We start from the raw sequence: 16,106 nt of genomic DNA on the forward strand, positions 1-16,106 counted from the left end.
GTCTCGCGGTATTTCCTTCTCCCGCGGGAGTTATTTGAACGTTCTGGCGGTAACTCCACCCTGGGTGCTCAGCTGCTGGCTGACCGGAACCCGAGGCGACTTTGTAAACTTGACCTGCGGTCCGTAGGGACCCTGCAGCCCGGAGCGGACGAGGCTCGTCCCGGCCAGGTGCCGGCGCCATGGGGGCGGAGAAGAAGCTGCTACCGGTTAAGGAGGCCTTTCAGCTGGCGCAGCAGCCGCACCAGAACCAGGCCAAGCTGGTGGTGGCGCTGAGCCGCACCTATCGCACGGTAAGCGCCGCCCCGGGCCTCGGCCGCCGCCCCTCGCCCTCCCCGGACAAGCGTCCCCCAGGGGCCGCCCGTGGCCTTCCGGACTCCAACCTTCTGAACCTTCCCGACCCAGTTCGGAGAGGTCTGGAGACCTGCCCCAGGTCGCCCGGGCACCCCCATCCCCAGCGGCCTCCGGCGCGGACCGTTAATTCTTTGTGAATTTGGAGAGCAACGTTTACGGGCACCGGGGCGACCTGGCGCCAAGTGTTGGGCCGCTGGGTGGATCCTGAACGGGGTGGCTCAGCGGTTGTTGTCCCTCAGGTCACCGCCCACGTCAGGAACGCCAAATTATTCACAGTTAAATTGAATCGAATCACCAAATAACAAATTAACCATTAGGACCCGGCTCTTCCTATTTAAGTAAATACTGTTTTGAGTAGTGCGGTGAGAATAGGACAGTGAGTTTCGGGAAAATTATCTCGAGGTCCAAGAAAAATTGTAATTCAATATATCGGGTTTAAGGATATGAGATAGGATGTGAACGTTATATCAAAAGGAAATCGCTGTGTAAGAGTAAGGCTAAATGTGGTAAAATATGAAAGCCATTGTTGATTTTGGGTTGTTTCATGAAGAAGCATATTTTTACTAAACTGGCACCAAGGCATATTGAGAATTTAAAGGGTATTAAAGTCAAAGGGATCCTTTCACTGTCAACATTCACATTTGTTTTCTTCCTTGGAGAAGTACATTTCTCTGGAGAGAAATTTGCAGTTTTTTTTTTCTTTGATAGTTTGGAAACTTACCTGGGAGTTTACTAAATAATGATTTTAGTTTGAGTTATGACTAGTACTTTAAGCAGTCTTAGGGTACTGTTGGGAAAAGGGGATTATATCAGTGCAGTTTGTGAAGGATTTCTCTTTTGTCTTTCAGATGGATGTTAAAACAGCTTTTCATGAGGAGTTTGTTCATTATCTTAAATATGCTATGGTGGTCTATAAACGTGAACCAGCGGTGGAGAGACTAATAGACTTCGCAGCCAAGTTTGTTACTTCATTTCACCAGTCAGATATGGAAGATGAAGAGGAAGAGGAAGATGGTGGCATTTTAAATTATTTGTTTACCTTTCTTTTAAAGGTATGAAAACTGGAAATTTGGGGAAGTGTTGTAGAAAACTTAATTATATTAAAAGGGCCATGGGAGTTTGTATGTTTTAGAGAATGAAATATTTAGTAACTGAGAAAATGTCTGTGGATGAGTCTGCCTTTTATAGGAAATACTAGAACTGTCATTAAGATAAAAAAATGGACTTAAAATAACTGCAGCATTTTTTAATGACCTCTCTTAGCCAGTTCTCACATCATTTTAAATGAGTTGTTTTAGAAGTAAAGTAAAAATTCCTGCAAAGAGAAGTATGCTCTTATAATTTAGCTTATACTTACTTTGGACTGTGTATATTTTAATACTTTTCGTATGCATATGGATTAAGGTAGCATTGTAGTTTCACTGCGAGTAATGAATTACTTTTGTAACTTCCTGAATTCTAAATAATTCAAATGGTATGTGATTGTAAGTAATTTTGATTTGTTCCTGTTTCAGTCTCATGAAGCAAACAGCAATGCAGTTAGATTTAGAGTGTGCCAGCTCATAAACAAGCTCTTGGGCAGTATGCCAGAAAATGCCCAGATTGATGATGATTTGTTTGATAAAATTAATGAAGCCATGCTTATTAGATTGAAAGATAAAATTCCAAATGTGAGGATACAGGCAGTTCTGGCTCTTTCACGACTTCAGGATCCCAAAGATGATGAATGTCCAGTTGTTAATGGTATGTGTAGCTTCCTAAATTCTTTTTCAGTTTCCTTGACTTCGTTAAATTCTTAGTAGAGAGGTTTTTCTCTATGTGGAATAGTATAGGTCATATATATATATATATCTCTATGATTTTTAAAAATACTGAAGTAGCCACCACCCAACTTAAAAAAAATAGAACATCATCAGTGCCTTTGAAGCCTACCTTACGTCCCACCCCACTCTCAGAATTAACGATTATCCTGAATTTTGGGTTAATTATTCTCTTGTCTTTCTGTTTAAACAATTAGCCACATGTGTGTATCTCTAAAAAGTTTTGCCTATCGTTTTGTATGCTATATGAGTCATACTTTTCTGTGCTTTCTAATAATTATTTATAATTGTAACATTCATCCATGTTGATATATTTACTGTCTTACAGCATTCTGTCGAATGAATTGTAACACAGCTAATTATTCTAATGACAGAGTATCTGGTTTCCAGTTATTTTGCTCTGAAAAAAATGGTGGTGTTGCTATGCGCAGCTTAAATATTTTTTTTCTGGGGTCTATACCTAGGGTGGATTTGTTAGGATATGTGCACATTCAGCTTTTATTAGATAAGGTACAAGTGTTCTACAAAACAGTTTACTAATTAATACTGCTAGTAACAGTACATAAAAACATTCATTGATCCATATTCTCTCCGGTGTTAGATATTGTCAGATTTAAAAATTTTTGTTTTATCTGGTGTATGTATGATATATATCCTTTTATGCATCTTTTCATATATTTAACAGTTAATTGTATTTCTTCTATATAATGCCTACTAATGTGTTCTCATTTTTCTGTTGGTTTGTCTTATTGATTTACTGGAATTCTGTATTCTGGAAAGAAATTTTGGAGTTGTGTGAATTGTGGATTTTTTTCAACTTTAGATGGCTCTTTGTTTCACCCTCTTTGGGATATCTTCTGTTAGACAGAAATTCCTAATGTCAAAATTAATCAGTCTCTGCCTTTATGACTTGCACTTTTTTTCCTTTTCTTTTCTTCCTTTCTTTTTATTTGCACTTTCTTTTATTTAAGAAATTTTTCTCTACCTCTGGGCTCGTAAAGATGGTCATATTCCACTTTTCCATACATGCCTAGCTACATTTTGGGCACATTTTCATTTTTCTCTTTGTCCCTGTTACTAGCTTTATAATCAGTTATTTTTTTTTTTTTAAGATTTTATTTATTTATTTGTGAGAGAGAGAATGAGAGATAGAGAGCACGAGAGGGAAGAGGGTCAGAGGGAGAAGCAGACTCCCCGCCGAGTAGGGAGCCCGATGCGGGACTCGATCCCGGGACTCCAGGATCATGACCTGAGCTGAAGGCAGTCGCTCAACCAACTGAGCCACCCAGGCGCCCCAGTTATTTTTTTAAATTTAATTTTATTTATTTGACAGAGAGAGACACAGTGAGAGAGGGAACACAAGCAGGGGGAGTGGGAGAGGGAGAAGCAGGCTTCCCACGGAGCAGGGAGCCCGATGTGGGACTTGATCCCAGGACCCTGGGATCATGACCTGAGCCGAAGGCAGACACATAACGACTGAGCCACCCAGGCGCCCCACTTTATAATCAGTTTTGGTAACTGATGATAGTATTTTTTGGTGTTAAATGGTACACATAATAATATTGTACAAAATAAATGTTTAATAGTCAACACATAATTATAAAGCTGGGGAAAATTTGAGAAGTAGAGGTGAATAAACATTTAAATATAGGAAATGGATTTTGTTTCAGGGAGTAAAATGAGAAGTTACTTCCTTCTTTAGGACTCATTAAAAATCAAAATAATGAGCCCTTTAAAAACCCTTATTACTTTAAAATAAACTGCCTGCTATACTAGGCTTTCTTCTAGATCTTGAAGAGTAACAAAGACACAGTCTCCGGGCGCCTGGGTGGCTCATTTGGTTAAGCGACTGCCTTTGGCTCAGGTCATGATCCTGGAGTCCTGGGATCGAGTCCCGCATTGGACTCCCTCCTTAGCAGGGAGTCTGCTTCTCCCTCTGACCCTCCCCCATCTCATGTATAAATAAATAAATAAAATCTTAAAAAAAAACCAAAGACATAATCTTATTGATGGATTTTCCATGACCTTTAGGGCTCTTTGTTTTTAGTTTTAGACTTTCTGCCTAGTCTATTGACAAATTTCTTTATTTTTTAAGGGAAGTTGGCAGAAAAAAAAATCTTCCACTAAAATTAAATGTGTAAGACTAAAAATTGATTATCTTTATTATTTTAAAGATATTGTCAAATATCAAAATGTGGACTATCTTATGACTGTGGTTAAATAAATAATATTTCCTTAGTGTACTAAAAGGTATTGCTCTATTTTTAGCATATGCTACTTTGATTGAAAATGATTCAAATCCAGAAGTTAGGCGTGCAGTGTTATCATGTATTGCACCATCAGCAAAGACTTTGCCAAAAATTGTGGGGCGCACCAAAGATGTGAAAGAGGCTGTCAGAAAGCTGGCTTATCAGGTAAATAAGCCTAGTAACTTGTATAGACATATTCTTAAAATACTTCTGAAAAATATTTGGCATGTAATAATGATTTCTTCAATTTTAATGGTTTTTTATGGAAAGTATAGATAATCTAGGTATACTCTTATTACATTAAATGTGTTACCAGATATTTGTTTTGGAAATTCTGGGTTATTTTCTTAGATGAAGGAGATATTAGTTATGAAATATATAGACTATGTTGAGTTTAATGACCACCTTATTATTATTACTGTCTCTTTAAGGTTTTAGCTGAAAAGGTTCATATGAGAGCTATGTCCATTGCTCAGAGAGTAATGCTCCTTCAACAAGGTCTCAATGACAGATCAGGTAAGATAGACTTCTGTATATACAAAACATCAGTGGATTTTGGTTTAGTAGACTTAGAAGATTTAGAAAACATGTGTCCTTAATTATGGCAAGTAAGCCCGTCACTGACATAGCCTATCAAAATTTAGCTTGGTAAGCCATGTAGAAAACATTTCAAAGGGTTGAAGATCCTGGTAGTTAAAGGAGCAGTGTTTGTTTTAATTTTCCTGTGTTTTACAGTTGAAACTATATCTGAAGGCTATATAGCTAATGCATATCAGAGGTAGGGCAGGAACTCTTTTTCAACTCTCTCTTCTAAAAAAGTGCTATCTATTCCCTATGTGTATATCTTTTCTTTCTTTCTTTTTTTTGTATTTGAGAGAGAAAGAGAGAAAGCATGAGAGTGGGGGAAGGAGCCAAGGGAAAGGGAGAAGCGAACCCACCCTCCCACCCCACCCACCCTCCGCCGCCCCAGCAGGCCTGACACAGGGCTTGATCCCAGGACCCTGGGATCATGAGCTGACCTGAAGGCAGACTCTTAACTGACTGAGCCACCCAGGCGCCCTCCCCTTTGTGTATATCTTGATGAGAATGTGTGCCATACTGTGGAAACAAATTAAGAATGATCAGACTAGCATAATTTTCCTTTTTTTTCCCCTTTTTCTCTCTGTTAAAACTAGAGACTGCTTACAGGAATGATGAGGAATGATATATCTTAAATTTCCAATCCCCATGAGAAGACTAAGATAGCTTAATTTTGCTGTAGCAAGAAAACTTGAGTTTTAGAACATTGTCAGAGGACTAATGACTGGGAGGATGACTTCTTAAAAAACTAAGAATAAAGTTTGTTCAGTGATACATGCTTGTATGATTCACTACTGCAAATAACAATCGTGTAATAGATGAAGTCAGGCATCAGGTGAAATAATCACTATCGTAATGTCAGGACTAACACTGAAGCCCAGTGAACCCTGAGGAGAAGGAATGCAGATATTTTTGTAGGCTGTGATAGTGGTTGGGTATTGGGTTGGGCCTTTTCCATTTTTAGTAGAAATGGCAACATAGTGACTTTTGCAATATTATTGTACCTTTTTTTTCTTCAGTATTTTTCTTTGTTGTTCTTAGTCTCTTCTCATTTTTATTATAAATACTGATTTTATGTTAACATTCATCTGATGAAAGGTATTTGATACAGACAAAATATAGGAAATGGAAGCTAGAGGGAGCCTCTGTTCACTTACATTTCAAATGACTTAACAGATGCTGTGAAACAAGCAATGCAGAAGCATCTTCTCCAAGGCTGGTTACGTTTCACTGAAGGAAATATATTAGAGTTGCTTCATCGGTTAGATGTGGAAAATTCTCCTGAAGTGGCAGTCTCTGTTCTCAATGCCTTATTTTCAGTGACTCCTCTTAATGAACTGGCAGAAATCTGTAAAAATAATGATGGCAGGTATATATTCATTGCTTGAAATGTGATACTCGTGAACTTCTGCAATTAAAATTAGTCCTTTTCTGATTACTTCAGATTGTTTCAATAGCTTTTATCTACCTCAGTTGTGTTTTCTTTACTCTGGTGGATGTCTTTTCTCATTTATCCCTCTTATGTAAGAACTCACTACCTTATCATGGACTACTTTAGCTGCATTCTCTTTTTTCCCATTTTGTTACTTTGATTTTTGCATTAGCTTACCATGGGAAGTCCAACAGCATGCTTCCCTATTGTGTGCTTGCTTGTTTGATTCTTTTTTTTTTTCTCTAAGTATTTTCAGTTGTGTGTGGGTGGATAAGTTAACGACTTTGCAATTAAAAGGATGCTGGTTATAAACCAGGTCTGCTTTTTATTTCCCATTTTTTATACTCCATTCAAATTTTTAACTTTAAGATTATTCTTTCTCTTATTCTCTCCCTTTTAAATAAAGGAAACTGATTCCAGTGGAAACATTAACTCCTGAAAATGCTTTGTATTGGCGTGTGCTTTGTGAATATGTGAAATCAAAAGGAGATGAAGGTGAAGAATTTTTGGAGCAGATTTTGCCAGAGCCCATAGTATATGCAGAGTATTTACTAAGGTAAAATTTTTTCTTTTTGTTTGGATTGTACTTTTGTTTCTGTATGTGTCAACTGTCTAGCCCCCTCCCTCAAAGTCATGCTTGATCAGGGGTCAGTTATTTGGCTAGGCAGGGATAAATAAGAATGTACATTGAGTCTTTCTGAAGAATATTCTGTGCTGGACAGAACACTGAAAGAGTAAAAAGTCAATATATTTAGGGACATTCCTTAAACTGTTAGGATGTGATTATGAACATTTCTCCATAAAGTTGATAATGATGATATGTTACTTCTTGAAACTGGTTGGCAAACCTTTTCTGAGGGTCAGATAGCAACTATTTTAGTCTGTGGACCTGTGTCGCAATGACAGCTCTGTTGTGGGTATGCAAATGCAGCCAAAGAATATATGATGAATGACTGTAACTGTTTTCTAATAAAACTTCTTTCAACTTTTATGGACACTAAAATTTTAATTTTATGTAATTTTCATCTGTATATATTTTCAAATGTATTTGTGTATACATCCATGTATAATCAGGCTTCCATTTAGTTTGCAAACTGTATGAAAACAAGCAGCAGGCTGTATCTGATGCATGGGCCATACTTTTCCAACTGACAAGGTGAACCTTTTTGGCTAGTTTAATATTAATTAAAACTGTCACCATTTGGCTTTTTGTTTTTTAAAAAGTTTTTTCAAAATATACCTTTTTCTTAATTATTCTCATTTCACTTTAAAATTACCAAGTAAAACATGAATGCAATTCTTGTCAAAATTCAAATACAGAAATATGTAGAAGAAAAATGTGGAATTTTTCTTTCATCTCCTAATTCCTCAATTCCATTTATCTTAGAGTTAACAATTTGGGATACACACTTTCAGACCTCTTTCTCTACATTTATATACACATATATTAAAATACGTAAATATTTTTAAACATAACACACTATACATATTTGGGTTTTTTCCCCAGCTACTTACATCTGCGATCATTATATGTTGGTGCATATAAATTTATCACACTCTTAACGTATCATCCCATAGTATGATGGCAATCAATTGGCAATCATAAAATCAATTTATGATGGCAATTAATTTACTTCTCTGTTAATGGACGTTTAGCATAATTCCAGTTTTCACTGACAAAGTTGTGTTAAACCATACATTTTATGTATGTTGGGATTTTGTGGGGTTGATTTCCAGAAGTGGAATTGCTGGGCCAAAAGTTATATATATTTTGATAGATTTTGGTGTGTAGATTTTTAACTTTATGCTTTTGATGCATTTTTTAAAAAGCTTCTTCCATATAACATTTACAGTTACAATTACAGGCCTGAATTCTCTTTGTATGGAATGTAGTATTCTGCTTTTGCTTATAACGATTCCATGTAAGTTAGGAGGCAAAACTATAAGTGCATTTTAATTTGTATGCAAAATATTGAATCAAGGATAAATATCTTAAATGTGAGCCAAAATGGAAACTTACAGCCTGAGTTCATAATAACATCATAAAAAATATGTGTGAGTCTACTGTTTCAATAGTAATTATTTCAGATTTCAGTATTTAGAGTATTCGTTATAATGCTGTTTGAGCCATGTTGTAGTATGTCCAAAACGAATGAGTTTGATGCAATGCTTAATAATATGAATTAATATAAAAGTAATAAATGCTCATAGAAAATATGAGGAAATAAATATTTAAGTAACAGAGGGAGAGCCTCTTCTCAAGGATTACTTCACAGATTAACTCTTAGTTACTGAAATCAACAGGTAGGGAGCTTGGTTCCTCTGGCTTTGAGAAGTCAGGGATTCTTATATTTCCTCTGTCACTTAATCTGTGAGTTTTGAAATAGGCAACTTTAATCAGCTTTTTTTCATTTATAAAGAAGAAAACTTTAAAAATTGTATTTTAATTATTGTTGAAAAATACTTTAGAAATAGAGTGGTTTTCTTTTTGGAACAACATCACTAGATAGGATTAGCTTATTCAAGTACAGAAACAAAATTAAATGGAAAAACTACTTCCTGATAATCTCAGAGATATATTTTCAGAGATTTTGTAGCAAAAAGAGGTAGTGACTCAGAATTCTGATATGAAACAATTTCCTGTTAACTGAGGTATTCACATAAATGAAGAAAGCAGGGATATTAAATTAGGCTTGACAAATTTGAGGAAGAAAAAGAGACACCAACATAATTTTTAGAAAGTGACCTTAAGTATAAATTCTTGGAGAGAGCTTTAGAAAAAGGCTTTCTTATTCTTGAGTGGTCTCTTCATTGTAATGAATATGTTTAAAAATGGTTAAAAAGATGATTTCATGGCAATTAAAATTGGTGGGTCCATTTTGAGTTGTATTTATGCAGTTCGAGATTTGTAACCTGTTAATGAAACAACTACTCTTTGAATTTATTTTAAAAAAATACCCTCAGTCTTGATGCTATGCATTGTGCTAAAGTTAGAGTGGAAAAGTACTCAGAGGGGAGGGGAGGATTCAAAGATGAGTGAAGGTTTTTTAGCTTGTCAGAAACCAGTAACTACTAAGCTAATGATTTTGATAATTATTAGTTTCTTTCCTTTAGTTTTCTACTAGAACCCAAAGAGTGCTGATACCATTGAAAGTCCTAATCTCATGGCCAGAGATTTGTGAGCTTTTATTTACTCTTGGTTGTCATTTTAAAGACGAGTCAGTTTATTCATCAGACATAGTTCTGCAGTTTTTATAACTTGATTTTTGTTGACATTTTAAAAATGACATTTTTCATCAGGATTGTTTTTCCTATTACTTTTAGCCTAAAAGCACCTAGTTGTCTAAGCTTAAACTAATTCTGCCTTTAAGTAGCTTTTTTTGATCACACAAAAAAGGGAGACCTTTTGGTAGACTGTTGAATTTTATCTAGGTGAGGTTTGTAAAAGGCTTTAATTTGGGCAGTGATAGTAAGAATAAAAGGGTAGTTGATGGTGCTTGTTTAGGAATATCCACACTAAAATAAGAACAATACGGATATTAGTAGGGCCCCTAAGCAAGGATAATACAAATTCATGAAGGTCTATTTTTCTGATTTTTTTTTTAAAAGGTCACTGTATTCATAGATTACTTGCATAATTGGTATTAATTATTACTATTCCTTTAAGCAAAAGAATAATGGTGAGTTAGGGATGATGAGTGAAGACTAGCTCTTTATGAAAAACTGAGTTTTTATTAAAGGGATCCAGGACTCTAATTGAAAATACTGGTGACATTGAAATAATGTTACCAATTTGAGAGACATAAATATGTACCTTTTGAAAATTTCCCATAAGAAATTTGAATCTTTATTGAGTATATTTTCCAAATTCTTTTTGATTCAAGCCCATAAGTTTGTTTGCAAAAGTTCATAACAATAGCATAGAGTTTATTCTTTAGGCCAAATTAGTATAATGTATAAACCTCCATATATTTGAAGTAATATGAACTGAAAAAGACCCTTTTCTGATGTCATGGGGAGCTAATGTTTTTTTTTTTTTTAACAGATTTTACATTTTATTTATTTTGCTTGTTTTAGTTATATTCAGAGTATCCCAGTTGTTAAAGATGAAATGAAAAATGATTTTTCTTATATTGGAAATTTGATGTCAAAAGAGTTTATAGGTCAACAGTTGATTCTAATTATCAAGTCTTTGGATACAAGTGAAGAAGGAGGAAGGTATGTCTAAATATTAACCCTTGTCCTAATTTGCTCTTCCACTATCCTGTATTGAAATATAGTCTTGTTACGGTATGCTTAAATATATTTATATTTAACCTAGCTCTCTAAAGTGCAATAAAGAGTTTTCTTTTTCCTCTTATACATGTAATATCTAGCAGGAAATATGCCCTTTCTCTCTCTATCTCTCTGTCTCTCTCTCTCTGTGTATACATACATATATATGTGTGTGTGTGTGTGTATACACACACACATATACACACATGCATATATGTAATTGACTCTTGAACAACACGGGGAGGGGGTAAGGGTGCTGATCCCCCATCCCCCTCTGTGGAGTCAGAAATCCACATATAACTTTTGACCTCTCAAAAACCTAATTATTAATAGCCTGTTGACTAAAAGCCTTACCAATAAGCATAAACATAAAAATTGACACAAACAGTTGATTAACATGATTTTCTTATTGTATGTATTATATTACCATATTCTTAAAATAAAGTAAGTTAGAGAAAAATGTTATTAAGAAAATTTAAGGAAGAGAAAATAAAGTACTGTATTGTATTTCTGGAATTGTGCTGTACTATATGGGCAAAAATATGCATATAGGTAGACCTGTGCAGTTTGTATCCATTTTGTTCATATATATGGAAATGCAATTTTTTCAGAATAAATCAATAAAATTGCAGATTTTGCTTAAAAATCTCTTATTACAGACAGGGCTAGTAATACTGTCTAAAGATTTGATACACTTCTGATGTTTTTCATTTCATCATGTTGATTTATGACAGATTGTAGGGTCATTTATAAAAAATTTTTTTTTTCAGAACATAAATTTTTGACCTAGTCTATACATAATTTTTTTGTACCTATAGTGATAAAAAAGGACTGAGATAAATAAAATTAAGTCTGCAGAATAAATGAAATGTTGGAGATAAAATGTGTTTCTACCATCATGTTTAAGTGAAAATAGTTCTTTTTGAATGCAGGAAAGGACTACTGGCTATTTTACAGGAGATTCTTACTCTACCCACAACTCCAGTGTCCTTACTTTCTTTTCTTGTTGAGAGATTGCTCTGCATCGTTATGGATGATAATAAGAGAACACAAATTGTAAGTAATTTTCTTAATTGTTGATAAAGGTTAAAAGGTTTTGGTCAATGATATTGAGGATTGTCTTGTTTTCTTTTCAGTATTTTTTGCTTTATTTATCTTTAATTGCCTTTTGTTTTAGTCTTGTATATTAAGTTTTTAGACTTCTTAAAACTAAATCTCTCTCCCACACACACATTTGAAAAATCATCTCCTTCTCTTCCTATCATTCTGTTGAATTAGTTTGAAATAGAACAAGTTAGGGAAGAGGGGACACATGTGTCTTAGTCACTAGAGTGCTTGAGAGCTGGCTCAAATTAGACACACTTAGGTTCAGATTCCTTCTACTTTCTGGCTTTGTGACTTTGAGCAAGTTACTTACTTTAGCCTTTTTACTTGTCTGCAAAATGAGAATAACAATAAAATCTCCCTTGTTCAATGAAATAGTGTTCATCAAGTGCTTGGTAAATACAGAAATAAATGTTATCTATTATAATACTATTGCCAAGTATTATTTTTTCTGGGCTAGCCAAAAAGACCTGTATCAGTGCTTTTCATCAATTCATACAATCTCTGAGTTGCAAATTAATTCAGGGTTGTCTTTTCCAACCCCTTCTTATACATACTTACACATAAATCCTTTCTACAACATGTAACATTCCCAGTTAGTGGTTATCCAACATCTGCTTAAGTACCTTCATTTGGGACGTAGCTTTTTTCTGAATCAGCCAACTCTTATGTCCCAGTGGCTCTGAAAGGAAAGTCTTTAGTTATGCTGTCATTATTTATGCATTGTATACCCAAAGGAAGAATAAAAGAGTATTCTGTTTTTCTATATTTAACTCCTGTGGAGCTAAACAAGGGAGGGAATTGAGGATTATAGACAGAGAATTTTAGTTTTTGGTGCCTAAGATTAGATACTATATTCATTTTTCTTTGTTTTTCAAGCATTATATGAGAGAATTTATCTTCAATGTCTATGTGCCTGTTTACCTTCTCATAATCTTAGAGTTTTTAGTCAGATATTTGTTTGGTCATTTCTTTCCCCAAAATTGTCTAGCAAGTAGAATGTGTGCTGCTTTACTCTGTTTTGCTCTATTTTTAAAGAGATTGTGGATACTATTTGGAGTTCTGTGTAGCAGTTTGATTTCATTTTATGATATAGAACATATATTAAAGCATGTACTTTGAATTGTAACTTACCAGGTTACAGAAATTATCTCAGAGATTCGGGCGCCCATTGTTACTGTTGGTGCTGGTGATCCAGCTGATGCAAGAAAGAAAGAACTCAAGGTAAATTTCTTCTAAATTAAATAAATGCTTGAGTATAAGGTAGCTGGGCAAGTCTTTTGTTTCCTCTTGCTCTACATTTTCAGAATTGTTCTCACGGAGTCAAATTATTAACTGTTAAACTATAAGAGTATCTAAAATGTTACCAGATTATGCAGTCTGAAAGATTTGCCCTTCTTTGGATCAGGAAGACTACGACTTTTTTGTATATGGCTGACTCTGCTTAACTTCTGGGTTGTCATGATAAATATTACTCTTTAGTTTGCTATAGATGTTCATAATAATAGTTTTTGTTAAAGCAATTTATATCTTTTCTTAGATGGCAGAAATAAAAGTTAAACTTATTGAGGCAAAAGAAGCTTTGGAAAATTGCATTAATTTACAGGATTTTAATCAAGCATCGGAATTAAAAGAAGAAATAAAAGCATTAGAAGATGCCAAAGTAAACCTATTGAAAGAGACAGAGCAACTTGAAATCAAAGAAGTCCATATAGAGAAGGTATAGATTACTGTATCATACTAAATTTCAGCTGTTATTAATCATCTCAACTACACTTTATTTTCTTTCTTAGAAAGCTGCCAGAATATATTTATTTGGAGGGCTTTTTAGCAGTATCATGAATTAACATGAAAATAATTTTTTCTCTTGTTTCTTTTTATCTTAAAGGCCTCAATTAGCTTTAATTATTATAACTAGGACTTTATTTGCTCCCTTGTCATGCTAATCTCTGTAGTCTATATAGTCTTTCTTCCTTTCTGAGGAAACTTACCTTCTAGTGTTTTCCTTGTGTGTGTGTGAGAGAGAGAGAGAGAGAGATTGAGCAAGAGAGTGTATGTGTTCTGAATGTTTTGGAAGAGGAATATGCATCTATCTATCCATCTTTTTCTTTGTGGAAGACTCCTGACTTTTCTGAGCCAGGAAAGGTATTTCTATAACTATACCATTATACATGTAAATTTTTAAAGCTTAACTACACTTTTGTTTTTAGAAAAAGCTAAGTAATTTTGTTATTTTAAATGAAATACTAAGCATTTTATCTAGTAACACTTAAAGCTGAGTTTCAGCATTCATTTTTTTTTTAAACTTCATTGTGTTTGATAAACGTCATATTTTATCATAAGATAGAATGGCATCAGTATAATATTTGATGTTAACTTTCAGGGGGTCTTTTAAAATTTTGCCTTTTGTAGTAAACATCATTATTATTTTACTTCAGTTTAGAAAGTGCTGATTGGAGTATGCTCATAAGTAAAATACTGAATAGGGAAGAGTTTACTATACAGGAGCATTTTGTAAGTTGTGCTATGTCCTTGCACTCTCTAGCCATAGACATCCCTGCTCAAACACTCCACTTTTGAGTGTGCCTGAATTTTATTTTCCTAGCTAGTACCTTATTTTGTTTGACAAAGTCTATGGATTATTATAGGTTCTTTCATTTGAGGAGCAGATTTAAAGTGAAAAATGAAAATATAAACTGAAAAACAATATAAACTCCAGGTCTGAATTGGAAAAATATGAACAAATATGTTCTATCATGATTAATATCATCTGTTTAACTTGATTTCCTTTGATCTTTTGTGTGTTCATTTGTCCTATTTATGGGTTATAAATTTATTATAGTATAATTTACAGCATGGCATAATAGATAGTATAGGCGGGGAAGTTATAGGAGTTGAATGGAGAGGCATCTAACCCAGGTAGGCTGTTGTTGGCTTCTCCAGGGGAAGAAATGTTTTCACTTGACATTTGAGTAAAAATAATAATGTAAGCTAACATTTACAGGATGCTTCTTCTGTGGCAGTCACTGCTTCAGGCACTTCACAAGTGTTTGATTCTCACTATAACCTCATGGGGTGGTGCTATTTTCATTTTATAGAGGAAAAATAACTTGCCCAAAGTCACACAGATAGTAAATTGTAGAGGCAGGATTCAAATCCAGGCAAGTCAGGCAAGTGGCTTTAGATTTGTGCCTTTAATGCACTCTGTTGTCTCTCCCTGATGAATTGTTAAAGGAATGCAGGCAGATGGAAAGGCATGTGTGAAGGCCCAGAAGTTAAAGAGTACCTGCTGTGTTTGAAAACTTCAGGTCCACATGACTAGAGAATTGAGGGGGGAGAGGTAAGAGATAAATCTAGTGGAAAAATTAATGGCCAGGTCTTGTAAGGCCTTGTATAAGCAATATTGAAAACTTTCTGCCTTAGCCAAGGATCATGGTGAACCACTAAAGGTTTTAAGTGGTAGGATGAGATTTATATCTTCGTCAGAAAATGGGTTGCAGTGTGATAGGAGCCTAGGCAGGCATAGTAGTTGAAGACTGTTATATTAATGTAGGCTTGGTATGATTATAGCCCGAACAAGATAATGATGGTGGATGTGGAAAGAAGTGATGGGTTTGAGAAGTATTTAGGAATTAGTAACAGGGAGAAGAATGAGTCAAGAATGTATTGTAGGTCTTTTGGTTTGGACATTTGGGTAGATGACAGTGTTATTTATGGAAATAGCACAAGAAGAGGAGGGATTGGGGTAATGATGAATTGGTTCTCTTTTGGACATTTGAGTTTGAGAAGCCTGTGGAACATACAAGAGGAAATGTCTTATAGCAATTGTATATATGAATCTGAAACTTAAGAAATAGCTGGGTCAACTCATGTATTGTAAATGGAGTTGGATGATTGGATAAGATTGCCAGGGAGTGTGTCTAGAGACAATATGCCTTAGACAAAGCCCTGAAAAAACCTAACATTTAAGGGATGGGCAGAAGATATTCTTACTAATGCAGAATATTTTGTGTTTCATTTTAGAATGATGTTGAAACACTACAGAAGTGTCTTATTTTGTGCTATGAACTGTTGAAGCAGATGTCCACCTCAACAGGTATAGGTGCCACCATGAATGGCATCATTGAATCTTTGGTATGTTTGTGGCCTTTGAGGCTTTATATTTTAGCCCACCCCTTCCTCATTTCATAAGTAATATGTTCCTTGGAGTTCCAAAGAAGAAAAAGATGACCATCTTAAACATGTGATAAATATAAGTGGTAAAAAAAAAATGATATAGTGACTACTTCATATTGT

At 34.8% G+C, this 16,106-nt stretch overlaps 1 protein-coding gene across 2 annotated transcripts in view; it reads left to right on the plus strand.

Annotated features, from left to right (window-relative positions):
- Positions 1-50: 50 nt before the first annotated feature.
- Positions 51-16,106, plus strand: part of NCAPG (non-SMC condensin I complex subunit G) — a 52,686-nt gene continuing 36,630 nt past the window's right edge. The window contains exons 1-12 of one of the 2 annotated variants that reach the window (XM_027597599.2): positions 51-290; positions 1,200-1,403; positions 1,866-2,094; positions 4,440-4,585; positions 4,852-4,936; positions 6,176-6,368; positions 6,838-6,987; positions 10,509-10,649; positions 11,639-11,762; positions 12,948-13,034; positions 13,351-13,530; positions 15,834-15,944. In XM_027597599.2, coding sequence (XP_027453400.1) covers positions 180-290; positions 1,200-1,403; positions 1,866-2,094; positions 4,440-4,585; positions 4,852-4,936; positions 6,176-6,368; positions 6,838-6,987; positions 10,509-10,649; positions 11,639-11,762; positions 12,948-13,034; positions 13,351-13,530; positions 15,834-15,944 — 1,761 coding nt within the window. In that variant the 5' untranslated portion in view covers positions 51-179. Of the gene's footprint in view, positions 291-492; positions 690-1,199; positions 1,404-1,865; positions 2,095-4,439; positions 4,586-4,851; positions 4,937-6,175; positions 6,369-6,837; positions 6,988-10,508; positions 10,650-11,638; positions 11,763-12,947; positions 13,035-13,350; positions 13,531-15,833; positions 15,945-16,106 lie in introns of those variants that run through there. The other variant, XM_027597600.2, reaches the window with a different exon arrangement.

This window comes from Zalophus californianus, chromosome 2 (genome assembly GCF_009762305.2).
Source record: "Zalophus californianus isolate mZalCal1 chromosome 2, mZalCal1.pri.v2, whole genome shotgun sequence".
In the NCBI taxonomy this organism is placed as follows: domain Eukaryota; kingdom Metazoa; phylum Chordata; class Mammalia; order Carnivora; family Otariidae; genus Zalophus; species Zalophus californianus.